A 27,004-nucleotide genomic window follows, 5' to 3' on the forward strand; every position below is an offset into this window, starting at 1 on the left:
AGAAAAATGCCCCTAAGGAGAAGCATCCTTAGCCACCCTAGTGCTCAGCATATACAGGCAGTAAAGCCACTCAGCGCTTCCACCCCTCTGCTACCAAATGGCTAGTTTACCAGCCCCAGGGGAGTTCTCCAGCGGCCGGGGCCTCAGAGGAGACCTGTCTCGGCCCCCTACGTGCCCCAATTTTACTAGAAGGCTGCCAAGCTGAACATTGCCACTTCCACCCCCAAGTCCCCTTGGTTTGGCTGAGGGCAACTGTTACTCAGGCCGGCTCCAGGGCAGCCACTCCGGACTCAGGCCATTTAGCAAGAGTCCCTAAGGACTCTGGGCCCAGCAGATTTACTAGGACTGCAGAACCAATTCTACGTCAAGGCTCCTTGCTCAGGGCTTATACGCTCACAGCACAGGCCAAACATCATCCTGTCCACTAGTGCTTGCCTCCAACCCCTGGGGGACAGGGATAGGATTTTGTACTCGTCCCACCCTGCTCTCTGCCTGCAAACATGGCACTCTGCTCAATCCTCCTAAAATTCTCAGCTCTGTCCAAGTCACAGCCCACTCCAAAACCTTCGATGGATCCCTGGTGTTTTAGATCAAGCCTATATGCACAGACTGATGGCTGGGGACACAAATGAGCCATCCAGCCCCATGTAGCACCCAGCCTACCCCAGTGAGCCTGCAGATTTTGGGAGGACACCTGCCTAATCTTCTTGCCCATGGGGAACAGCCGCTGTTTGCTCCCATGTGCTGCGCCTGTGCGGAGAAGGAATCCAGATGCTGCCTCTTCTAAAATTTCAAGAAAATCCAAACAAAACATCGGGCAAGAGGATGGATCAGGTTGAGCAGTGGACCCCAGCCTAGAATGTAAGTCCAAATTGACATCCCTTAATTCGGTATTCAGAGCCCCTTGTGACTGCGCCCACAAATAGCACCCCCGTCTTCACTGCCATGATGCTATGGCCATGTGCTGAGCCGTCAGACTGAGCCCCACAGCTCTTCCACGCTACTCCTGTCCCTGAGCTCTGCTGCCACATGGTCCTCTGAAGAGCTGATCTACACCATCATGGCCAAACGACAGAAACAAAGGCTCCTTTCCCTATGCTGAGCTCATCTCTGCAGAGACAACCTCACCAAAGAAAAACTCCTCATCTTTCAGGACCCAGACAGGCCCTTCTGATCTATAGGTCCCTGAACTGGGGCCATCGGAGTCAACCCCAGCACTAATCTGTCTGTCTCCTCTAGAGACAGGGACCCATGGTCCCTCTTACCATAGGCCAGGCCAGGGCTATAAACACAACGGAGAGAGTCAGGCTATTGTTTGACCTGCTCTGCTGTGCAGCAGCTTGAACAAGTCATTTAAGCGAGCGTGCAAGGCCTCTCTCTACAAGGCTAGATCCTTCTGTTTAGAAAATGGGGATAAGTACTGCATCCTCCTCAAAGTCTGCACTGCACAGCTGTGCCCTACAGCATCTTGAACAGGATGTTGTAAGTCTTGAGAGCAAGGCTGTAGGCATTTCACCCTCAATGGCCCCTAGAGGCCACATGGCTCTCACCATCCTGCTCCACTGATGTTCTCTGATGGGTCAGAGTGAGGAGGTAGGAAAAGGGCAGCAGCTGGCAGGGAGGTGAGGGCAAGAGGCGCTACCTGGGCCATGGGCATGAGTATCATACCCCCTGCTAAGGGGGCTAAAATCTCAGGTCCTAAGACCCTCCACTGAGCTGCTGGAGACCAATAGCTCCCCCATGTCCTGGCAGCAGACCAGCTCACAGTGATGCAAGCAGGTGTAGATGAGGTGCCATGCCCAGTCACCAGATAGATGCCACCCATTGAAGACCAGCTCTCAAACAAAACTGAAGGCCCATCACACCCTCCTTTTGAGGTCCTATACTCTGATGCTGAGCTCTTGCCTTGCTCCTGAGGACAAATGTTTTCCAAGTCACGGACAAAAGAGAGGTGGAAGAGAAAAAGGAGAGGAACATCTTGGGATCCGCCACGGTCCAACTAGCCAGCTCTTGCCCTCCAGGTTCATAAGCAGGAGCCATACTGCCACTTGCTACAGAAGCAAACATTTCCAGATAACTTCTTCAGCAACCCCCGGCTCTTCCGAGGAAGAGTCTCACAGCCTGCAGACTGGATAGCTTCCCTTCCTGCACTTTTGCAGGGCCTTTCAGGTAGAAGACATTAAAAACCCACCAGTCTCCCTTTCAGGCTGAACCCCCGGGCCCACCTGCCCTTCCTGGCGCTTCCTACACATTCACTGCCCATATGTCCACCAAACACATGACCATACTCTCTGCATCAGAAGAAAAACTCCACACCACCCCGGGCAGAAGTTGATCAGATGAGGGGTGAGTGAGGACACTCGGCACCGGAACCCACTAAGCAGGATGGGGACCAGGGGACCGTTCTCATTTTGTACCATCTCCATTAAAGAGGGCTTTTGCGACAGTTCCCTTCATGTTGACATGACATATGGACTGTGGCAGAGGCCTCACACCGTGAGCTAGAGCAACGTGCATCCATCCACTCTGAGAACTGATGTGCCACCGTCTACTGAAGGTGAATATCACACACCCTGTGACCCAGCAATTCCACATCTGCTCTGGTATCCCCCCTTATGCATATGACACATTATATTATCTACAGGATATGGTACCTATATATTCCCACATCCCCATGAAGGTCCCATGTGTACATTCACTAACAGGCATGTGCAGCACCCTAGTCACAGCAATGCACTCTGTGAAACAACCCCAGAGTCAGCCAGGAAGGAGCAAGCACACAAAGCCATGTTCCCATGACAGAACAGTCCACCCTGAAGAGAGAGAATGGGAAGACTGGGCCTCAGACAGAGGCGAGCATGGGGAGAGAGGGAGCGTCCAGATACTGTGAGTACAAATGGTGAGGCTCCATTCATAGAACACACAAATCAAACACACCCAACTGTGCTTTGGGACAGCAGGAGAGAGCAGCCTTTTGCTGGTAGCAGGGGACCTATGGAGTCAAGAGAGTTAGTTGGTTTGGGGTGCTGGGGACAGCTGGCTTTCTTGATCTGGGCACTGGCTATAGAGGTGTGCTCAGATTCAAAGACAAGCGAGTAAGGTTTTTTAAAGTGTGCCATGAAGGGTTTAGTTAGGACCCAAATGAATAGATACTGGAGGAGCAAAGCACGGGCCAGGGGCAGGCTGCTCTGGCTGACAACAATCTCACTGCTCAGACCACAGGATTTGGGAGGTGATCAAAAGTCGAAGAAAAACCCAGGGTACTGAAATTCCAGGACCTTTCTGAGGCTGGGGTGTCAAAAAGAGCCATCCCATCACACCGCAAACTGGCCGCTGCCATTCCAACCCCCAGGGACATTTACAAAGCAGCAGCATCTTCTCTTCTGAACCAGGCATCTCCAGCTACTCAAGGTCAGGAGAAAGTCACAGCCTCCCTGGGAATTCTGGGCTGTGGGTAAGCTCTGTGGGATTTTGAAAACTCCCCTTCTAAAAAGAGAATTTTTCGCCAGCTGGTGGTAGCACACACCTTTAATCCCAGCACTCAGGAGGCCGAGACAGGCAGATCTCTGTGAGTTTGAGCCCAGCCTGGTCTACAGAGTGAGTTCTAGGACAGCTGGGGGTACACAGAGAAACCCTGTCTCAAAAAAAAAAAAAAAAAAAAAAAAAAAAAAAAAAAAAAAAAAAAAAAAAAAAAAAAAAAAAAAAGGAACTTTTCAAAGTTCAAAACCACTTAGGAACAGGCCCAACTTTGCGAGCATTCTCTTTTGACAGAATGCTGCGGAACTCATCACATGGCATGGGAAAACATGAGCAGTTAAATGTATTCAATGTCATGACACACAGAATTGAAACATAATTGCCCCTGAGTGCTCGGCAACCGGAAAGCACTTGGCGCAGAAATGGAGGGAAATGGAAGCAGCTGTCAAAAGTTTGATTGCAGCGTGAGTGCCGCCGTGACAAGAAGGCGTAGGCAGGGTGGGCGCTCCCCACCCTGCCATCTTGGCTCCCACGGAAATGCCACAGAATCAAAGGCCACCATCCAGCAAGTGGGAAATGGTGAGGAGCCATCCATGTTACAGTCGTAGCGAGAAGCCCCATGCTGGAGGGCATGCTCTTACCGATCATGTGGTTGGCAACGTGGATCTGGATCTCTCTCTCGTTCTCGAAGGTCATCTGGCACTTGATACACTGGTACGTCTTTTTCTGTATGAAAGAACGAGAAGGAGGAGTCAGGTAGACAGAAAGCCAGGTCCCCAACAGCCTGACTCAAGATGTCCCAGAGTGGTCTGGCCCCTCCCAAGCACCCAGTCCACCCTCTTCCTACCTCCCTCCAACTCTAGCCTCATCAGATCACAGGCCACCTTCCAAGGGGCTGCTCCTCCGCAGAAGCTGGGGTAATTCTGCTGTGTGCCAAGGTCAACTTTCCCAAGAGCCAAGGGGGGTTGCCCTGCTTATAAAGGCAAATCCATGTACCCACGCATCCATCTGCGAGGACCCTCATCATTCCAGTTTGGGCGTGCTGAACCCCATATCATCTCTTGCATGAGAGGTGTGGTTTGACAACTGGTAAGATCTGAGAAAGAGCTTGGAGCCTGAGAGCTGGCCTGACTGAGGAAGTAATCCCTTGGCAGAGTCATATACAATGGCAGTATGTTGTAAGAAGTGAGGCCTAGTACGAGGAAGGAGGGGCCAGCCCTGGAATAAAGTATCTCAGTCCCTGTTCCTTCTTCCTGTCTCCTGCCTGCTACAAGGTGAACAGTCTCTGGCACATGCTCCTGACGTCATCATGTCCTACCTCACTATAGGAACTGGAAATACAAAGTTAAGAAACCCTGGAATGAAAGCTCTGAGATTGTGAGCCAAAATAGAGCTTTGTTCTCATTAGACTGCTTTTTTTCAGGTATCTCTCTCTCTCTCTCTCTCTCTCTCTCTCTCTCTCTCTCTCTCTCACACACACACACACACACACACACACACACATACACCCTAAGTAATGCCAACACGTTTGTCCACTGCTCTCTTCTTCCCATTTATATATATACTCATAACATCTACAGCTTCCACACTCATACCACCCACTTTCTGTTTGTCCATCTACACACTCACACACACACACACACACACACACTCCACTCATCCATCTGTCCACACAGCATCCATCTATCCCATAACCTATTCATCTGCTGGCCCATCCTAAGAACACTGTGGCTGAGCAGGGGGTGCTGCTCCCAACAATTTTAGGGCTCAGGAATTTGTCATCTGTCCTGGATAGACAAGGCCCAAATGCCAGCAACTGGTTTACAACACACAGTGGCTACTACCAGCTGTCTCCGGAGGTAAGTGAAGGCAGAAAAACCAGAAACTAGCAGATTTCCATGCTCACAGCTCAGCATGAGTAGCTGCAAAACCTGCCCCCCAGGGACAGAGTGGTGTACCTGTCATATGTGGCTATAGAGCATTTTAAAAGGATATGGGCAATAACAGGACTCAGTATAGCCAAAATTAAGAAACCCCTGTGACTTCTGAGGTGTTGGAGCCTCACCACTGGAAAAGGTGGCAGGACTTGCAGGAGCCACTGTAAGCTACAAAGCCAGGATTAGTCACCAGGGAGCTCAGTGCCCAGCTCTACCCGGGCTCCATCTGCAGGCTCTCTCCTGGGGCAGCCTTTACACCTTGGAGAACTCAGCTCAATGTCAGTTTGTGAGAAGCTTTCTGTTCCCACTCCAGGGTGAGTCCAGGGCCTAGCAGGTCCCCGAGCTGATGGCCAGAACTTACCACTGGGTCCTGACTCAGTGATTCATCTGCCCCCCCAAGCACCCCAAGGGCAGGAATTTGTGCTGCCCACCCTACGGGTCAGCACAGACTCACAAGCAGGGCATGAGTAACTGCTGAGCAATACATAAAGTGCTGTGTGAGGTCAGAAGAGACTTAAAGAGCTAGAAATGATTTGTGTATCCTGGGCTCCACTGCCTTAGGAACCTGGTGGGGGGGATGCCTTATAATCATTTAACTTTTCTGTTGTTTTGTTCAATTGCCCCTCCCATTTTTTCCATATGGAGTCTCTCTACATAGCCTAGACTGTCCTCAGACGCATGGTTCTTCTGCCCCAGCTCCCTAGTATTGGGATCACAAACATACACCATCACATCTAGCTTGTTGATCTTTTATTGTGATTATTATTGAGGGCACGAAAATCTGAATGGATAAACAGATGGATAGATGGACGGAAGCTGGGGTTGGAAGCTTCAAGCTCCAGTGTTAGTGCCCCTGCTCAGATTCCAATATCCCTCTAACAGTTCCCAAGTGTTTCAGGAGAACATGGAGTTCAGCGTGTTCCTAGCCAGGCCATGACACTGGTCCCAGAAGCTGGTACTCAGCTTGGAAAGACCCCAGGAAGAAGAGGGCAGATTAGGTCTCAGAGAGCGGATTAAGACAGCGCTGAAGAATCCTGACCATTGTAAGACCACAGGAATGGAGACCTTCTGAGGAAGACACAACTCCATAGGCCCTATCTCAGCTCAACTCCATATTCATGGAGAAGAGGTGTCTTGGCTTTTCTATTATCAGAACCATTCATTCTGTCTCACACGTTAAACTACCTGCTCATCCTGGCAAAGGTAAGAACATGTATGCCTTCTGCTCTCACTGGAACCCTGATGCCCGCATCTTACATTCCCTGGCAGAGAGGCCCAAGTAGTGTGTGACAGAAACACAGGCATTGAACACCCAATATGCCTAGAATCATAAGTGTACACACATGACTAGCATGTAAGCACACACACACACACACACACACAGGCTCACCAGCACCAACACTTCCAAACTTGGCTCCAACATCTGCTTGGCCTGCCTTTCTTTCTCTAGCATCCCAGAGAAACCACTGCCTCCTCCTCTTAAGCCTAGAGCACCATAGGAGACATAACAACATAACACAAAGGTAGAAATTGACATTCAAAGCCCCTCCTATGGTAAGGCCCTTCTCTAGGGGTCGTCCAGAAACATCAGACCTCCACAGCAGAGCCCTGAGCAACCTTGGCACAGAAAGACTCTCACCCCAGAATAAAGAAGGAAAGTGAGAAAGGCAGGGAGGAGCTGGCTGGGCCAGTTGGGGGGCGGGGTCAAGCTTCGGAGTGTCCATCACTGCGCTATCACTTGGCATGCATCCAGCAGCCACTGCAAGCTGGCAGTTCATGCAGCATCATCACTGCCCTAAGAGACGCTGCAGTGCCACAGGCGCTACCACCAGGTCCAAGCCCCATGCTGTAAGCGGGGGACTGGAACTCCCTGCCAGGCAGGCTCCCTCTGGAGCTCCTTGTTGAGCTCTTCTGGGCTCTAGGGCCCCAAGTCTCTGAACAGTCCTGCTCTGTGTGAGAGAAAGCTGGTGTGACCTAGGTACACGCCTAACCCTCCCACTTGGAAATCCGCTAATCTTCAGTAGAACAGGTAAAGGAAGCACCCAGGGGCTCCACCAAGAATGGAGCCACCCCAGGACCTGCTGAGGTAGTGGGAGGCCAGAGGTCCGCCCATGTTGGCTGGGCGATTTAATGTTGTTGTTACTTACGATCGGGGGAGCTAGAAACCTCAATGCTTCACGCTCCAGCCGACAGCATCCTCAGCCCCACAGGAACCCAGTCCTCTGAGATCTGGTTGCTATGGATACACTCCCAAGGGTCCCAGCCTTCCAGCCCCCAAGCCCCTGCACAGCCCCCAGAGTCTGCTCTAACACGAGTGAGTCCTGGGGGAAGTGAGGGGTGGGTGAGCAGACAGCTGGGTTCCTGGCCTCAGGCGTGCCCAGACAGGGGGCAAGGTCCCAGGGGGCAATGGCTAGATCAAGGAGGAACCTGGGCTTTGTCTAGATTCTTTCTGAAAAAGGTCTATCTGTTTGGATCTCTGGGCTGGCGGGGGTGGTAGGATTTTCAGCCTGGGGCCTCATACATGGACGACAAGGAGGGAAAGGCCTGGAGAGAGATAGGAACTAGACTTCAATCTGCCTCATGTGCATCGCTGTGCATTCTTGGCTACAGGTTCACCTCTCAGAGTCTGGATGGAGTCCCTCTACCAAAAGAGGGCCTCACAGCAGGGCTCTTGCTTACTGGAGACCAACCCTGTCACTGGGGGCCAAGAGAGATACCCTCAGGTGATAGGGGTTTTCTAAGCGAGGCGCTCAATGCAGGGCAGACGAGGGAAGGGGAGGGAAGGGGAGGTCCAGGGTTCAGAGAGCAGCTTCCTGCCCATCAGGACCCTCAGCACAGTGGTGGGTGGGCTGAAACAGGTGGACCATCCAGGTTGGGATGCATTCAGGAAGGGCAACAGGAGCCCAACCACATGCCCCCGTGTAAGAACAGGACTGGCCTAGACTGCATTCCTGCCAGCTGCATCCCCATGCAGGCTGCATGGGCCATAGGGAGCCTGCAGAGAGGGATGGGCATGAGGAGGAACTGTGTAAACAGGAGGCCTTCAAGTCCCACCTCTGCCTCTTGAGAGCTAAGGCCCGGGCAACCGAACTCACCAGTCTGGGCTTTGTGTCCCTTGTGAAAATGAGTGTGGGAAGGACTGCCTCGATGACAGGTGATCATTACACCCCTCAGCCAGGGTGGACCCTAAGTGGCAGCGACAACACAGGACCCATCCTGTGCCCAACACTCTGTCACTCCTTCCACCCTCTGAGCACAGTGCAGTGGTCAGCATAAGAAAGGTCCCACTGCTCCCACCACTCAGCACTGACCAGTCGTGGCAGGGCAGGGTAGCTGTAGGGATCCCCGGGGAATCAATTCTGCAGACACTAGGGGTTACCGTTTCCTTTGTCTGAATTACTACCCTGATGTCACCAACACTGTCATGTTAAGTCCTACCGCTATGACCCTCTGACCTTACAGGAGGACATTGGCCCAGAGGGGTCAAACTACAGCAGGTCCTGGGAGAGGGAGATCTGCAGCTTAGCCGTATGATTCCAGAGTCCCACACTCCCCAGGACAAAGTAGAGTGCCCCTGGTCAGCCAAGGCTCAAGGCCAGACAGAGCTGGGCAACAAGACCAGTGTCCACACTCTAGATTTCTGAGAGGTGTCCCGCTGACCCTGTTCAGAGGCTCACTGAACTCAACTGGCAAGCCATGAGATGAAGGGGTGCCACAGTCTCTAAAAAGAGAGGCCTCTCTCTAGTCCTCCAACTCCCAAATGCACTTCACAGTTCTGTCTGTATTGGGGCATGGTTCCCTTAGCCAGGTGTATACAGGCTCCCTTGGGCTCACTGGGCTTCAGTAGGCCCACCTATGACACAAGGGCCGGGGTAGGAGGCTGTCCTCTGGGGGTTCTTCCTTCACTCTCTCCAGTCCTCTCTCTCCTCCTCCTCTCTCAATCCTAAATCTGTGTTCCTATCCTGAGACCAAACACCTTTAGCAAACACCCCCACGTTTCAGCAAGCATCCGTGGCAGGTGGCTTCCCCAGTCTGCCTCCCTATCAGTGGCACCAGCAGCAACCCTTGAGGGAGAGATACTCTTGAGACCTACGTGATGCCTCCTCCATCTGGAAACACAACATAAATGTGGTGGGAATTTCGGGCCCAGGCTGTCTGACGCTCAAAGGCCACGTAGGCTGCAACCACCTCAGGTGTTCACCAACTTAAAGCCAAGGTCCTAGTGGGCCCACTGCCAGCCCATAATCCTCTGCCTCAATTAGAACAACATGTTATGAGCCCAGGGCTCTCCTGTTTGTGTAAGTCTTAAAGGTGGGATCCACTCCTGGCTCACAGACACCTCCAAACATAAGGGGCACTCAGCAGTTAAGAGAACTGGCTCCTCTTCCAGAGGACCCGGGTTCAGTTCCCAGCACCCACACGGCAGCTCAAAACGGTCACTCCAGTTCCAGGGGATCCAATGCACATAAAATAAAGTTAAATTATTAAACAAACAAACAACAACAACAAAACATAAGGGGAGCGCCAGACAAATTTGATGACATCATCAAACAATTGCTATACCATACTCAAGGGTCTTCCCCCTACCATAACTGCACCAGCTACCATGATGCGGTCCATGACATATTGTCGGCAGAGGTTGTAGCAAGCATATACAATCCCAACCAATGCCTGGTTCTACTCAGGTATTTACCTTACCTGTCATCACTAGGATCTGCGCTACGGGAATCTAAGATTGAGAGCCCGGAGCTAAGAAGTGCCTCACTCAAGAAGAAGGTAGTCAGTTTACTCCAGACAAACAGCGAAGACGCCGGTCATCACAGAAGGAACATGGACTGCAGATTAACCATTTACTCTGCTGGGCACTTTGGCTGCATGGCACTGGCTCCTCACAAATCTAGGGTATCAGGATGACCGTTACTCCCGTGGTATACGCGAGCTCTTGACAAACCAGACCCAGAGAGGAAAGGAAATAGATAGATAGATAGATAGATAGATAGATAGATAGATAGATAGATAGATAGATAGATAGAAAGAAAGAAATATAAATAAATAGTATGCGCACCATGCAGCTGGAAGGAAATGTTGGTGACACAGGACAGAGTAGATACTCTTAACTCACTTGGGCAGTGCTGCTCTCTGAGCTGCTATAAGACATACCACCATGAACTACACAGGCAGAGCTGTCATTTCTCTGAGTACCCACTGATCCCCAAGTAGGAGAGGAGAAGGAATGATTGTCAGGCTGCACTTACCCGGGGCACTGGTGACGTCTGGGCCCCTTTCCGGGGCCCACTGGTCTCTGGTGTAAGATCACGGTGGTCCACCTGCATGTGGCTCTCCAGGTCCTCGGCACTCTCGAACTTCACGTTGCATTCAGGGCAGCGGAGACCAGCACAGGGCCGGTCAGCAGGTTCGGGTGGGGCCAGGCCACCCACCTGTCCATTGGCACTACGGGCCATGCAGCCGGCACATAGGCCATAGGGAAGCCCATTGACATCAAGCCTGACCAGGTCCTGCTTGCTACGGAACTCTTTGAGGCACAGGGCACACTTGTAGAGCTTCTGCAGGCCCTGGCCATTGGGGGAGGAGGCAGCCGAACTGCCCGCCAGCTTCTGCATGTGGAAGGTGCCATGGATCTTGAGCTCCAACGTGGAGGTGACAGTCTGCATACAGACCACACAGCGGAAGCCAGTGAGGGAGTTGCGCAAGTCGGGGTGCATCTGGCAGTGCTCAATGAACTCCTCCTCGCTCTGCAGGGGCATTTTGCAGATGCGACAGGTGCCGGTGTCCAGGCTCTTGCTGTGGGTCACCTTGTGCTCAGTGAGCGTCAGCAACGAGGGGAAGCGCTCACCACAGATGGGACACATGTAGTGCTTGGCAGGGCCCCGGTGCGTCTGCAGGTGTTCCCGGAGCCCGTTCTCCGAAAAGAAAGTCCGTGAGCACACATTGCATTTGTGGCTGCCCTTGATGAATTCCGCCTTCTTCCGTGAGCCGTCGTCCTCGCCGGGCCGGATGTTGTGATCCCGAAGCCGGTGGTTCTGCAGCAGCACCTCCATGGTGTAGGCTGCACCGCAGATGTCACAGCCATACATGGGCTCTGATGCATCCACGTCGTCCTCACTCGCCTCATGGCTGTTTGGTGCCTCGGGGTTCTTGAGCAGCATGCCCTGCAGGTCAGCAGGCTCTGCCTTCTTGGTGGAAGTGGGGGGCACCCCGTTGGTCGTGCCATTCTCTGCAGCCGCATCGAACACACAGTGCTTCTCCCGCAGGTGCTTCTCCAGCAGGATGACGGCGTGGAAGGCCTTGCTGCAGAACCTGCAGTTGTACTTCTTGCTGTGCGTGGTGATGTGGCACTGGAGCTCCACCTCGGTGCTGAAGGTCTCACCGCAGAAGATGCACTTGTGGGCCTTGGCCGGGTTGCCGAGGTGACTGTGCTTCACATGCACCTGCAGGTCAGCCTCCTTGCGGAAGTCCCAGTTGCAGGCCGTGCAGCGGTACATCTTCTTTTCGTTGCTGTGTTTCACAGCCAGGTGCACCTGAATGGACACCTTGGAGTCGAAGACCTCCTGGCACAGGGTGCAGTGGTAGAGCACGAAGGTGTGCATGTCCAGCAGGTGCTTCTGCAAGTCATCCACGGAGGAGAACTGCTTGTCGCAGCTCTCGCAGACATAGTGGGTGGATGTGGTCATGTAGTGCACGGTCAGATGCTGCAGGAGGGACTCCTGGGAGTCAAAGTCTTCTTTGCACTGGGGGCAGGCCTGCTTCCGAAGCAGCAGCTCCAGGTGCAGCTTCAGGTGGGTCTGAAAGCTCTCGAAGTTGGAGAACTTGAGGTCGCACTGATTGCAGGGATACTCGCCATTCGAGATGGAATTGGCGCTCCCCGAGAGACGCTGCCGTTTTGGGGAAGACACCTCAACGTCAGAGGAGACGGGGCTCTGCTCTGCCTTGGACTTCTTGCTGTGCGCCAGAGGAATGTTCTTGTGGTTCTCTTTGATGTGCTTAGTGAGCTTCAGGATGGAGCCAAAGATAGGAGAGTTGGTACAGTAAGGGCAGGAGTAGACCTCCATGAAGGACTGCGTGGGCTGCACGACAGGAGACTCCAGCTTGGTGCTACCCACGCTGCAATGTGCCTGCTGGATGTGTTCAGTAAGGGAGGACTCGGTGAGGAAGCCCATGGAGCACTGGTTGCAGAAGAAAGCGTTATTACCATCAGGAGGGTTGGCATTGGGGCCACAGTGGGAGACGCGGATGTGCTCCTGCAGGCTGTTGATATCGGCGAACATCTCAGGGCAGTAGTTGCAGTGGAAGGCTGAAATGTTGCCAAACTGCATGACAGGGTAGGCGTGGCTCTTGTGTAGCTTGCGCACATGCTCATTGAGGTTGTAAAGGGTGGGCATGGAGTCTAGGCAGATCTGACACGTGTGGCTCTGCTGAGGTTTATCCGCGTGGATGGTCTTCAGATGAATCTCTAGCACAGCCAGGCTGGTAAAGTCCCGCTTAGAACAATAGGGGCAGCTGTAGACCACCTTGGACCAGCTCTGCCCATCATCCCGCATCTTCTTCTGCCCCCTCAGTGGCTTCAAAGTGGAGTCTGGCGTGGATCCACGCTCCACCGAGGCGCTGGAGTCAGGCGTAGCGCTGCTCATAGAAGCCACGCTGCCCAGCACAGGGTCAGGGCTGACACTGTGATTGCTGGAGTCAGGTTGCCGATGGCTGTCCAGGTGGCAGTACACACCCTCCACCGAGGAGAACTGCTCGGGACACATGGGGCACTTATGTTTCTGGTTGGCGTGGGCTTGGTGGATGTGGGCAAGCAGCGTGCTCTCGTCAACAAAGACCTCAGGGCAGTGGATGCACTGCAGGTCCGCCTTCTCGGAGAGCTGTGGGTGCAGGGTGAGCACGTGCTTCTCCAGCTCCTCCGTCTGGCTAAAGGTGTCCTCACAATAGTCACACATGAAGTCGTCCTTCTTGGCCTCCTTCTCTGACTTAGCCAGGTGTTCCTTGTTCTTCTTGTGGGCTTGCATGTGGCTCTGCAGAGAGCTGGTGGAGGAGAAGCCGCGCTTGCACACGCTGCACTTGAACGGCTTGCTCGAGCTGTGGGTCTTCAGGTGGATCTTGAGGTGGTCGCTGCGGGAGAAAGCTGCCTCGCACTCGTGACAGTGGTACTTCTTGTCGCCTGTGTGCAGCTTGATGTGCCGGTCTCGGCTCCTCTTGTGCTTGAAGAGGCGGCTGCAGTAGGTGCACTTGAACGGAAGCTTGTCACTGTGGATCTGCTCGTGCCTCTTCAAGTAGCTCAGGCGGATGAAGGACTTGTCGCAGAACTGGCAAGGGTACGGCAGGCCGGTGCCTCCTTCCTCTTCACCGAGGCCGAGGTCACAACCATCTCCGATCATCTGCGTAGGTGACGCAACATCCTTGCTGGAGGGAGATGAAGCCACCCAGGAGAGCTGTGGGTCGTCATCACCATCTGCAGGGGAAGGCAGAAGAGAGATTAGAGGCAATTCCCAGGCCCACTGGGAAGCAAGGACAGAGCCAGCTTCTCGACAGCTCTCGGCAGAGGCTGTGCAGCTGGCCAGCTGCTGCAGGGGCGGGCGGATGATGGGGCCGGAAGTAAGTGGACATACAGGCCTTCCCATCCACAGGACACGGCGGAGAGGTGGCAGGGTACTGAAAGGAAGTGTCTTTTCCGCGATGACACCTGTCTAAACTTGGCTGGATGCAGTACACCCCCACGAGAGGAACAGCCAGCAGCCACTTCCCTGGTGGTGGGGGGGGGAGGGGCAGCCTGGACAAAGTCACCGGAAATGACCTCACAGACCATCAGTCCCATAGGCCAAAAGGAATCCAAGTCTCCTAATTCCAACCACATCTGGGAGTCAACTTCCATCAGCCCTCAGCCCCTAGCCTCCAGGCCCCCAGTTTAAAGAGGAATCCAACTGATCCTTTGGGCACCAATTTTAGCAAGGACAGAAAACGCCCTTGATTTTAACAGTACCATCATATCCATGGATGGGGAGTGAAGAAGTTGGAAACAAGGGGTGCAGGGCCCCCAACATCAGACTCCAGGATGCAAATAAAGCAAGCTGAGGGCAGAATGAAAGACCTAAGGTACCCAGTCAGTGTCCCCAAGGAGTTGTCTTCTTTGTTTCCAACCCTGGCTTTATCCTACTCACCCAGGAGCCCAGGTGATAGCCATAAGGATGGACCAGGCCACCAAAGGCCAGAGCCCAGGGCTAGCAACCCTTCACTCATCTAAGGGACTCTGTGCTCACCAGAGACAAGAGGGACTTCTCTGGCCCTTCCAACCTCTGATGGAAGCTAAACAAACCTCCGGGCTGCCCATTTCTGGGAAAAACAAAGGCACACAGGACGCAGCAAATAAAGCCAGCGAAGTTCAGAAAGCACAGCGGGGGATGGACAGAGCCAGCACGAGCAGGAAGGCGTTCGGAGGCTCAAGTTTCTCGTCGAGTGGATTTAAAACTTAATAATGAATGAAACAGACCACGGGCTGCTGCGGGCAGGGGAGAGACAAACAAAAGCCCAGATTCTGCTGTGCTGACCTTGTCTTGTGACCCCGAGGAACGAGACCAGGGCCCCTGGCCACACTGCCAGCCTCCAGCCGGCCAGCTGACCCACAGGATGAGAAGAGGGTGGAGAGCCTCACATCCAACACAGGCAACACACACTTTACACAATGCCCCCAACCCCACTCACATACCTAAGAACATGTGCTCACCACGCCTTACACATAGCTCCCAAAACACACACCTATATATATGTTCACACAATCACAGACACGTGCACTCCCACACTAATTCACAGGTACAGGTACACTCACTCGCCCTTGCTTTAGTGTTGTGTGTGTGTATACAGCCTGCACACCAGACTCACAACATCCACATTATGGATGCCATACACACTGATACTTAAACACACATCTTAGACACACAACTATACCATCACAGACCCAGGGCTCCTGTCCAAGGCTCTCTGTAGTCACACTGCTGTTTCTGCCGAACACAAGAGCTTATTCAAAAAAAAAAAATTTTTAAAAACAACCCAAGAGCTGGCAGGACAGCTCCTCGTAACTAGCACTGGGCAGGCCCCAGGCTCCCATCACAGCCCCAGTGCCCACCCCCTCACCCTCAGCTTCCAAAGCATAAAGAGTTACCCCTGGCTGGCACAGCGGGTCCATCTCCGCCTGATGGAGACTGCTTTCCACAGCCTCCGTTCTGTGTCTCCCAGCAGCCTCCTCACCTCTAAAGCCCAGCACCCCTAGGAACGCCCTCCTGGAGTGAGGGCACCTTCTCTCTTGGGGGCCTCACGTTACAGGCCCTTTGGCCGGGAAGGACGCAGCCGCTACCAGCTTCCTAGATTAGGCGCAGCGGGAGGTGCCTTATCCCCTGCCTATTAATTCCCAGCCTTTGCCAGCTGGGCTCTGAGGGGCACAGACAAAGGGACCCAGGGGAAGAGATGGATGGAGCAGGGACTTGCTTGGCCTCTGCCCATTGGCCAGGCTCAGCTAGCTTTATGTTATTTTGATATCTTAGCTCAGAAATACCCAAACTACCACAGAACTTCTCCAGTGTGCCCAGCCTCTACCAGGGACTTTCTCACCATCTCTGGGGAGGTGGGAACCAGGGCACTCCCACTGTACAGACAGGGAAACTGAGATGGATCCCAGAAACAAAATCCTGACAAACAATGAAAGAAAAAGGTAGGAAATGTTCAGGGCATACATCTCAGGGAGAGACCACCGATGCTCAGAGAAGTCCCCTAGATACCCGATGAGTGGGGAAAACGAACGAGCAGGAAGGTGACACCAGGAAGGCACTCTGCCCTTGAGACAAGCCTGAACTAGCATGTCTCTAACAGTCCTTGGTTCCTAAAACCTTCGTCCTAACTGATGACCAAAGGGCAGCTACCTACACCCCTGAGCTTCCAAGCTCCCCCAGAAACTCATCCACACCATGGATGATCCCCTCAACCTCTGAGATTCAGTAAACACGTCTAAAAAAAGAACCACCGTGAGGGGGTGAATGAAGAAATTAATAGGAAGCCCACTCGAGTTCCGTTGGCACGCATGTTGCAAACAGGCTCGTCCACAGACAGAGCCCACTCAGGACTGCCTGAGGCTGAAAGTGGTCGCCACGGTCAATGTCAAACTGGCAAGCAAAGTCTGTCGAGGAAACGGGAGCGGATTTAGCCATAGCTGCAAAGGCCCGTAGAGTTCTGTGGACTGCCTATAGAGGTGCTGAGCGACACAGTAACGTAAGTGAACGTTACAGCATGCAAATTAGACTTCTGTAAAGCTGGTAAACAAAAGCAGTATTTTGCCAATAATAATAATTAATTCTAATCAGTACCACTAGTGCTATTTTTAGCAGCTACATTTATCGTTCATGTCCCGCATGCCAGCACTATACATGTCTGTTATCTCGACGAATCTTTCAGCCTTCACAGCGCCTGTGGCTGGTGGTCTGCGGGAGCACCCCCTGTTTGAGGTGGGGATGCTGAGAGCCAGAGGGGTGAGCGACCTGCCCGTCACACAAAGCTGGATGCTTCACAGAGTTGAGCCCTGCATCTTCCAACTAGACAGTATCCCAACCTAGGCTAACGTGAGCCGTTCAACTGCCACCGCCATGAAGGGAATCAAGACCTGCCCGGTTGTGCAAGGTACCCAAAGTTCACTCTGGGGCTGACTGCTTGGCTTTATTTTCTGCAAACAGGTTTCAAAGTGAAAAGGAAGTGCATTATTCCCCATCAACAAACCAAACCACTGCTGAGATCATAATAATCCGAATTGAAATGAAAATAAGGCTCCTTAAAATGAAAGGGCCCAGTCAGAAGAAAGGGGCACGCTGACATGTGAAGTCCAAACTGGCTGCCCTGCTTGGAGTCGGCTATTCAAAAATCACTCGACCCTGGTGGTTCTCCGCCCACCTGCCCCAAGTGCCCTGGAGACATCTAGCCAATGGCACCAGAAGAAAACTAGAGAGAGGAGCAGGGGCCAGGGCTCCGCTGGACCTACACGGGCATCAGCAGAGGAAGGGGACACTCCTGTTCCTCACAGGAACACACACCCCTCAAACACTGTTAGCACTTACGCGGCAGAAGCGTGCCCACCCCTGAGCAAGCACAACTACCCAGAACTAGCATGACCACACAGCCTCTGGCAGGAGCAGAGAAAGGAAAGGGAGGAGAGTGGAAATGGGGCCAAGGGTATCTCAAGGTTCCCTTCAAGGTGAACGGTCAAGGTTCAGCAACAAGTAGGTTCCTGGAATGCCTCCCTTGTCCAGCCAGCTTTCCACTTACAAAGGAAGATTTTCTGCGAACCAGGCCTTCTTCTCTAACTTTCCATGCATTAATTCAGTCCTCAACAGTTCAATGAGCTGGGCGTATTACTACTTCCTTTCCATGTACAGGCGAAAACGACGCACAGAGGCTGCTTTGCCCAGTGCCACCCAGCTACCAGGCAGTAGAGCCAGGAAACAAACCTACTTAATCCTATTCAATTGGTAGCTTCATCCACAATGCTGAGATGGGAGATAGAGTGACAAATGCCAGCCCCTCAGCAGTTCCCTCCTTTCGAACGAGCATGGTCAAAGAACAGAATGAGGAGAAAAATGACTTTGAAAATGGAGATTAAATTCATTTGAAAATGGCTAATCCAGCAAAGAGGCCTGGAAGGAAATGGTTTATAGAAGACTTCTGCTGTCTGCTGGAGGAAAACACACACATACACACGCATAAGAGAGGAGGAGATTTTGATTAAAAAATCAATTCAGTAAAAAGACGAGTAACTGGGCTTTTAAATATATCTGCAGCATAAGCAAGTGCATCCCAGGCTTGTGGGATCAAACTCAGAGACTGCCAGGGGGCTAGGGGCAGGTGTGACCACAGCAAGTGCAGCAAGGTACGGCTGCAATGGATGCACCGGAAACTGGCAGGCATCATGGAACAGCCACCCAGGAAGGCAGGGGGCACAGTTCATAGCTGCTCCCATCAAAGAACATCAATGAGCAGCTACTGAGGGTGCCAGGATCCTAGAGAGAGGGTGGCCTAGCCCTCAGAGCCACAGGAATTAGCTACAAGTGAAATCCAGCCATAGGAGGCATGGGCAGAGGAGAAAGTGACCCTCCAGCCCTGAGACGAAGAGACAATCATAAAAAAATTTAGCAGGGACCCCTGCTTCAGTAACAAGATGAGCATAGCTGAAGCCCAGGAAGTTGTGGGTCTCCAGGACATTGCCAGCCCAAGAAGTTCCATCCATGTAAAGAAAAGTTGAAATCAACTGGTAATGTCTGCCATGAGCAAAGATGGATGGGAATGGAATGGTCTCAGGGCACCAGGTTCCTCCTTGAAGAAAGGCTCAATCGATCCTCTGAGCAATGAGGCTTTGGGACAGCGTCCCCCAAATCCTGCTGTTGGTGAAGAGACAAAAAGCCCTGAAAAGTTCTGTGCAGCTACACTGAGGTCAGTTCCACCCCCAAAGCTGCCTGGGTGTACAGAAGAACCCAGTCTTCTGTGTCTCCAGAGCATGCAAGACCTGCATGCGTATGCTTTAAGTCACACACACACCACTTCCCGTAGAGTCCGTCAGAACTGAAATTAGTGGCCTTCTGACACAAAAGGATACACGCAGTGTGGGGCATCTGGGCATGTTCCTGCTTTCCCTTCAAGGAAGAGCACTTGAGCCTGGGAGTCTATGGCCCTGGTCATCAGGGATGAGTGTAGTTGATGATGGCTGGCCTTAGAGATGCCACCATTCCCTCCCAAACCAACAACACCCCTATACCATGGGTGGACTAAGCCACCTGAGGCTTTTTCCTGGAACTACTTTCAGTAATCAGCAATAATAAGTTTCCCCAAGAAGTCTGAAGCTTCCAGTACACAACCCTAGGTGTTTTGTGGCTTTCCTGGTAAATTCAAAAGAAATGTTCAGACCAAAGAAAGGTTCCATCCAGTCCGAGCTGGCATACAAAGGAGCACACTGGGTCACTTTCAGGAGGACATGTGACTGATGGCAGCTGTTGAGGGTTCACCTTTTCTAACTTAGTGTTTCTTCCTGCAGCTAGGGCAGGAAGGAATGGAGACTGGAACCTAGGAGAAGTGTCTTGATATCCCACTCCGAGAAGGAATGTCAACAGCCCATTCCCATGGAACTAGTATCTTCTATAAAGTTCTGTTTCTTTACCATGACTCAAGTCAAGGTCTCCTATGTGTCATTACAGCCATTCTTGTTCCACTTCATGGTGATAATGGTCATGTAAAATCTAAAGGAACCAGCTACAGTATCTCAGGCGGAGTGAAGCCATCCAACACGCAGACGTATCCTGGGCAAAGTTGGTGGTAGGGGAGCAGAATGGATGGGGTCTGCTGCCAAACAACCATGAAGAAAGCAAAGGAAGCAGGTTGCCTACAGACCCTGCACAGAACCAAAGTCAGAGGCGGTGCTAAGCAAAAGCTAATGGATATGAGCCTGTAACCGTGACCTGGGGTGCTGGTTAGCACCTTAACGTACAGAGATGGTTCTGGATTATCTGGGAGAGGCCTCTGGAGACACTGGGTCTTTAAACGAGGAAAGGGAGGTGGAGAACAAGCCAGTCCCTTGCTGCTGGGGTTGAAGACACACGAGTGACCAATGCGGTGACTCTATGAGTGACAAAAGTCCTCTGCCACCACCTTGACCTTTGCCCCATGTGTCTATCAGACTTCTGAATACCAGAAACATATGGTGACTTTGTGTTGCTGTTTTTTTCCTTTTTCTTTTTTTTATGTATATGAGCGCTTTACCTAAATATATGAAATTCCACCACTTGGAATTTGAGATATAGATGATTATGAGCCACCATGTGGGTGCTGGGAATTGAACCTTTGAAAAGACAGTTAAGTGCTCTTAACTGCTGAGCTACCTCTCTAGTCCAGGACTTTGTGTTGTTTTAAGCTACAGTGTACATAGGATTTGTTACAGTGGCAATAAGAAACAGTACAGCTCTTAGGTGACAGGAGTGGGGTGCCACCAGATCACACACCTACTGATAGGAAAGTGACTTAGTGGCCAGAGCTGGAAAAAAAAAACTCAAGAGGAATGTATTCTTTGTAAAGGGGTGGGCAGCCTTTTGCAGGTTAACTGAAATACGGGCGGGCATAGGTGACTGTTGGTGCAGACTTGGAAGGAGAGCAGTGTTTTCCTGAAAACTAAAATCCCCTTGGATTGAAACCTAATCCAGCACAAGCCAGGGGCTGGGACACTTGTATGGATAAGGCTTACCAAAAAGAACTATGCTCTCAGAAGGCTAGAGTGTTGTGGTCCCCATCCCGCACCCCCCTTCCCCGCACTGCTGCACGAGAAGAAGAGCCTACAATGGAAAAACGCAGGTATTTACTGGGTTTTCTAATAGAATGTTGAAGGCATTTCCTGGCTTCTTTTTGCAGCTTACAATAAGAAAGGAGAGACAGACTCAAGGCAGAAATGTGCAAAAGGAACCAGGAGGCATCCTTGGAAAATTCTTGAACTGTTTTACTTTTAGGAAGGCACACTGCAGAGGAGCAAAGAGGGTGTGGCCGTGGGTTCTACTGCCACCTCAGGAAAATCAAGAGGTCGGGGGTGAGTCACACAGAAGGCCGTTATAAGAGAAAAAGGCTGTGCCTCGCAGACCTTCCCCAAACAAGACGGAGTGTCTGGGAGACTTGGGAGCACTGTCCTCGAGCCATCTCCACAAAACCCAACAGCAGAGACAAAATTCTCTAGAAACCGCCTCTGGAGAAGCCTCTTGTCTTAAAGGGCAATTCCCCGTGAAACACACAGGAGAGCCACAAGGGTCTTAAAATTTTTATACCAGCAGAAACACTGCCGGGTTAGCCCAACAGCGAGTGAGAAAGAGTACAAGATGAAAGCCATCCAGCCGACGCTCCTAGCCCTACACGCAGGAGCGGAGAGTAGAACTGCTCAGCTGCAAAGGTGTGCTACCCTGCAAAGGTGTGCTACCCACCTTTTGGAAAGGATGACTGGGGGCGTGGCTCAAACCCAGAGGGTGGAGCCATCAGTGACAAGGTCACCACTGGGCGGGGCTCAGACCTGGCACTATATAACCAACCATACAGGAGGCTTCCCTCTCTTGCTGTTTAAGACTCAGGTAGACATGTCTGTTAGAACCTCTGAGGCTTTAAGACCCGGGCTAGGTGATGCATTCTGCCTGGTCACAACAGTAGGTGTCTCAGCTTTGTGATCCCCCCACCCTCAGTTTTTTTCTCCCTATTCAGGACATTTGTTGAACCTACCCCACAGTCAATGTTTCTCAGGATGAGGAATATACCTACAGCCTTGGACTCCTATGATGCTATCGATCCAACCTCTATTTATTCATTATTATCTGTTTACATTTTAAGACCACTTTTAGATGTTTTTTAAAACTATTCTAAAAGGAAGAAAAAAGAAAATACAAGAAAGAGCCTTTTCATGCCAGGAGTCATGATTACATTTTTCTAAATTGACAAATTGGGGTGTTGAAAGGACAAAGGCTCTGCTCCCAGAAAGTCAAAAGGCCATACCAAGGAAAGGGATTGGAGTAGCTAAGGGAGGGATAGAGGTGTCATCTGAGAAACCCACAAAGCTACAATGTCCAACTTGGCCCCACTTGAAATACTGAATAAGAATTATGTTTTCACCAAACATAGCTGCAGTTCCAACCTGCCCATCTCTTCCCCAAGGAGCTCAGGGTTTTTCTGGATATGGTATTGTCATTGTCCCCAGTAAGACTGCAGCAAGGAAAGGCAGGGACCATTCTCACCTCAGGGTGAGTCTGCATGCAGAGACAGGCATGCAGAGGTCAGTGGCCTTTGAAAGCTGGGGGAAGCACTCTTGCTGACAAAGGACAGGAATCCCACCTCTGCCTTATGACACAGGCACACCTGGGCACAAAGCTCTGGAACCCGCCAGTCCCCCAATAGGACGGCGGCCACTGTCAGACATTCCCCTTTCCTGCTAGCTCTGGGGTTACCAGGATGTCATGAAACAGCAAAGAGCTGCCATTAAGGACCTTAATAAACCTTCCAAAGAGTCAGGAATAAAGAAACAAAATGTGTTTAATTCTAGTACTGAGGAGGCAGAGGCAGGTGGGTCTCTCTGAGTTCAAAGCAAGTCTGGTCTCCATTGCGAGTTCCAGGCTAGTCTGACCCTACACACTGAGAGTTGTCTCAAGAAAGTAAAGAAATTAAGACAACCGTAGAGAGATGGCAGAGCTTCAGACTAAATGTACACACAGGTTTGCCCTAGACTCAGAAGGGCTGGTGCTCATTACCTGTGTGGTGAACTGGACAAGCTACCGCCCCTCTCTGAGCCTTTGTAGAACGAGATAAAGGAATCACCACCTTCCACAGTGGCCCCTGCAAACAGGATGGCAGAAGAAAATGAAGGGAGGGGGGAAGAGATGGCTCAGTGGTTAACAGCACTTCCTGCTCTGGCAGAGGGGACCTAGGTTTGGTTTCCAGTACCCACCTGGTGGCTCACAACCATCTGCAACTCCAGTTTCAGGGAATCCAACACCTTCTTCTGCCTCCTTGGATATACATAGTGTGCATATATAATATAGGCAAAATAATCATATGCATAAAATAAAGAAAGGGGGCCCTGAGTAGCTGAGGCAGCTACTGCCAACCTGGAGCCTGCGTTTGGTGACAGCACTTCACACCATCTGGGCAACACCATCCGCTGATGGTGCATTTGCTTCTGCAGGCAGGCACCCTGCAATGAACTCAATGACCGCCAACCTGTGAGCATCCCAGGAGAAACCCCAGATCCCCGTCTAGCAAAGGTCCTCCTTCATATATAAAGGAGGTCACCTCATGAATGAAGGAATCGAGAGAGGTGCCACAAAGCTTTTTTTTTTTTTTTTGCTTTTGCTTTTTTTTTTTTTTTTTTTGCTTTTGACCAGCTGAAGCAGGAGAAATGACATGCTGAGCAGGGAGGCCTCAGGGCACCATAGCCCTCCCCCACAACCAGGCAGTGTGCAGTTGTGCAGTTATCAGGGGGAGACCAACGATCTCACAAACTACCTCTGCATGGTTTTCAAAGGTGCACCTTCACTCCTGGTCATCCCTGGAGGAGGCGGGAAAGTCCTAAAGGGACAGGCCACATAGCCGCGGGACAGCTGAGCCACAGTTCCCCTTCTGACCAAGGGCACTTGTTTCCCTATGTGCCCGTACCCAGGAAGTTTCCCTCTTTGGTCCTTATGTATTAGACCCAGAACACATTTGTATTCCTAGCAGCTGATCAGTCAGCAACTGAGCTTGCCCCACTCCTGTCCCCATTACATCCCATTCATAAGACCTTACACAAGTTCATTATCCTGCCTTAGTTTTACAGATAAAACTCACGTTCCCTCCTTTGTTCAATGGAGGCACTGACAATCTCAACGACTGTTATTCTACAGATGAAATTAAGCGAGTGTCCGTGAAACGCTACCCATGATCAGTGTTCTGCAAGGTGCGAAGAGCCGTTGTTGCTGGCTCACAGGTCACCAAGGTGGTCACAGAGTAATAAGACAGCTTTGGCAGTTTCGATGGCCAAGAGATGGGGATAGTATCTCCCCGAGCCTTAGGGCTAGCAAAGAGGAATTGAGCTGAGGACCACAAGTTACCCTGCAGATGCTGGTTTTTAAGGCAAAAGAAATGACCTGTATCGAGGCCAGATGTAGCCCTGACTTCCAACCCCAGGACACCATCTGAAAGGCACCTTTGAGGCCATCCAGACCAACACACTCATGACAGATGGCAAAGTCAAGGCCCCAGCAGCCCTGAAATGCTTGTATGCCCATCCACACTACCCTGCATGGCACCACAGGGGCTGCCTTTCCCAAGGCCTCCAGACTCACAGTGCAGGTCATCTTTCCCCTTGAAACCTCCGACCTGGCAGAACACACAGCCGGCTGGCTGCATCATTCCTTAGACAAATTTACTTAGCACTGATATTGTAAATGCAATCCCATTCGAATTTTATCACAGAAATTAAACAGACTACAGGAAAAAAAAAACCAGCGCTCATCAACTCACAGAGAGCTGGCTGCGCTCAAGCTTGCTAGAGAGGAGAGTATCTGAACCAATCCTGCCAGCAAGGGAGGCTGCTCCCCAATCTGCCCCTGCCAGAATTCCCCAAACACTGGGCACTGGAAATCAAGGGGGTTCCTGCAAACCCACACTGCTCTGCTTGCTTGCACCAGGAGCCAGCACCCTGTTAAGTCATCTCTGAGAGCTTCAAGAAGCTGCTGAAGGCCGGTGCACTGGGCACCCTGCTGACTAGAGAAAAAAACAGCATGCTTTCGGCTTGAATCACTGTTTTTCTTCACTCCCTTTGGAGATCGGCAGAGCCCACATTCGGCCACGTTCATGGACCTGGGACTGTAGACAGCTGCCCTCTAATTACATGTAAAGTGTACCAAAACATCCCTTTTATCACAGACTGGAAATCTGTTAGCATCTGTCTCTCCTTTGTTTCTTCCACAAGATACAAGCTTGTTTCTACATTTTTCTCACCTGTAGCGGTGATTAAAATTCATTATAAATGAAAGGAGCGAACAGAGAAACAAGTTCCTCTGTGTACCGTTCTAAACTCAAATTAGAAACAGCTGTTTGCTAATTCATGCAGCGATGTTTTGTCGTGCTCTGTGAATCAATAATAACTCACCCTATTGCTGCAGAAATTTTTTGGATAATCCATATATTTAACGCGGCATCGGGTTCTCCAGACAGAGAAGCTATTAGCAAAGCAGGCAGGCAGGAGGGGACTTAGACTGACACTCTGGAGGCAGCTCCCATAGCCCCACCCCAGATAACCTCAAATCCAGAGCCACCTGGCACTGCCCCACCCCCAGAAGGAAAATGGTCTCATCCCCATCGCTTCTCTGGAAAGAAAGAAAGAAAGAAAGAAAGAGAGAGAGAGAGAGAGAGAGAGAGAGAGAGAGAGAGAGAGAGAGAGAGAGAGAGAGAGAGAGAGAGAGAGAGAGAGAGAGAGNAGAGAGGAAAAGAGAGAAAGAGAGAGAAAGAGAGAAGAGGAGGAGGAGGGAGGGAGGAAGGAAAATTCAACTCTGATTAAACATCAACCATATACATTATCCAGTCGCTGGAGGGAACAGCAAAATTAAAAGTCTAATTGGTACTCGGAACAATTTAAAACGATTAAATATAGGTGAAGCTTTCCACGAGAAAACAATCCTTCGGTTGAGATTAGGAGTGTTTGGATAGCATTTCTACCCTTGAACGAGTCTGAGCATCAGAAGTCAGAACTGCTCGCTGTCCGGAAGCCCACAGAGGCCGTGGGAGGGTGTGGGTATGCCCTGCACCACCTCCTGGGACAAACATGCAGCAAGCAGAGCTACACCCCCGAGGCCACGGAGGGAGCAGATGGCCTTTCTCCTCTGTCGGGAAGGAGGTAGCTGAACCTCTGGAGCCCTCTGCTGCTCCCTGGCACACCACCTTGCTCCAGCTTGACTAACACAAGCTGTCCTTGGAGACACTGCCGCCAGGAAGCCCTCCCCAATGGCACCTGCCATCTATTGGTGTCCCTCCTTAGCCTCAATAAACTACTTGTCTGTATATGAATGCTTGAGTCCCTGTGCCCCTTGCACCCTTTAGGGTTTGGGGCTTGGTGACACTGATCCCTCCCCGTGGCCAGCATAGTGCCTCGCTCTTCCTAAGTTTTACATCGTGACTCTTCACCACCATCCCGGGCAATGACCACTTTCAGTATGGCCCTGGTTTACAGCTTAGAAATTTGGGACTCGGGGAGGCCAGGGCCTGAGTTCTGTGGCACCTGACTGGAATGACCTTCGGTTTATGAAGAAAGCCTTAGTTCAGACTGGACTGCTTCAATTGCACAGCTTCTGTGTCTGGCTATGGTACCCACCAAGGGCGCCCTCTACTGGCCATGTAACCCACCCTGCTGCTCATGGCCCAGCTCTGCCACCCCAACAGCATCCCAGAGAGCCCCTGTGCGGAAACTATAAGGCCACAGTCCCTCACTTCCCATTCACTTGAGTCTTCAGAGAACAGTGCTTCAATGCCCTTGGGCTTTCCCTAGGGAAGTCTGTGTTACCATACAGCACCAACCATAGATAGAATCAGACAAGCACGGAAAGGCATTTTGAGAGGCAGGAAGTTCTTGAATTGGGATCTGAAGACCAGGTAGGTTCGCCACCGACTTTCTCTAAAACATGGGTGGAGTACCTGACTTGGCAGAACCGTGCTGACTGGAGGAGAGTGTCGAGATGCTGTTGATGACGTAAATGCTGAAATAGTGACTACCCTTTGCAACCCTGGGGAAGGGCCAAAGGCAATAATGCTCTATTCACACTCTAGACCCAGACTGGGCATTCTAGAAGGCTCCTGAATGCTATCAAAGGATCTCTTTGATTTTGTGTATCATTTACTTTGTTTCAAGGAAGGGTCTCACTATGCAGTCTGGCTGTCCTGGAACTCACTGTGGAGATCAGGCTGGCCTCAAACAGAGATCCACCTGCCTCTGCCTCTGCCTCTGCCTCCTAAGGGCTGGGAGGAAAGATGGGTGCCCACTATGCCTAGAAGATTTTCGT

The 27,004-nt window shown here is 51.5% G+C and overlaps 1 protein-coding gene across 2 annotated transcripts in view; it reads right to left on the bottom strand.

Annotated features, from left to right (window-relative positions):
- Nucleotides 1-27,004, bottom strand: part of Znf423 (zinc finger protein 423) — a 294,241-nt gene that overhangs the window by 108,182 nt on the left and 159,055 nt on the right. Inside the window, exons 1-3 of one of the 2 annotated variants that reach the window (XM_050119823.1) lie at nucleotides 14,042-14,152; nucleotides 10,670-13,884; nucleotides 4,119-4,203 (exon numbers count right to left, since the gene is read on the bottom strand). In XM_050119823.1, the coding sequence (XP_049975780.1) occupies nucleotides 4,119-4,203; nucleotides 10,670-13,810 (3,226 nt within the window). In that variant the 5' untranslated portion in view covers nucleotides 13,811-13,884; nucleotides 14,042-14,152. Of the gene's footprint in view, nucleotides 1-4,118; nucleotides 4,204-10,669; nucleotides 13,885-14,041; nucleotides 14,153-27,004 lie in introns of those variants that run through there. The other variant, XM_050119822.1, reaches the window with a different exon arrangement.

This window comes from Alexandromys fortis, unplaced genomic scaffold, assembly GCF_014885135.2.
Source record: "Alexandromys fortis isolate MF-2015 unplaced genomic scaffold, M_Fortis_MF-2015_v1.1 scaffold_178, whole genome shotgun sequence".
Taxonomy (NCBI): domain Eukaryota; kingdom Metazoa; phylum Chordata; class Mammalia; order Rodentia; family Cricetidae; genus Alexandromys; species Alexandromys fortis.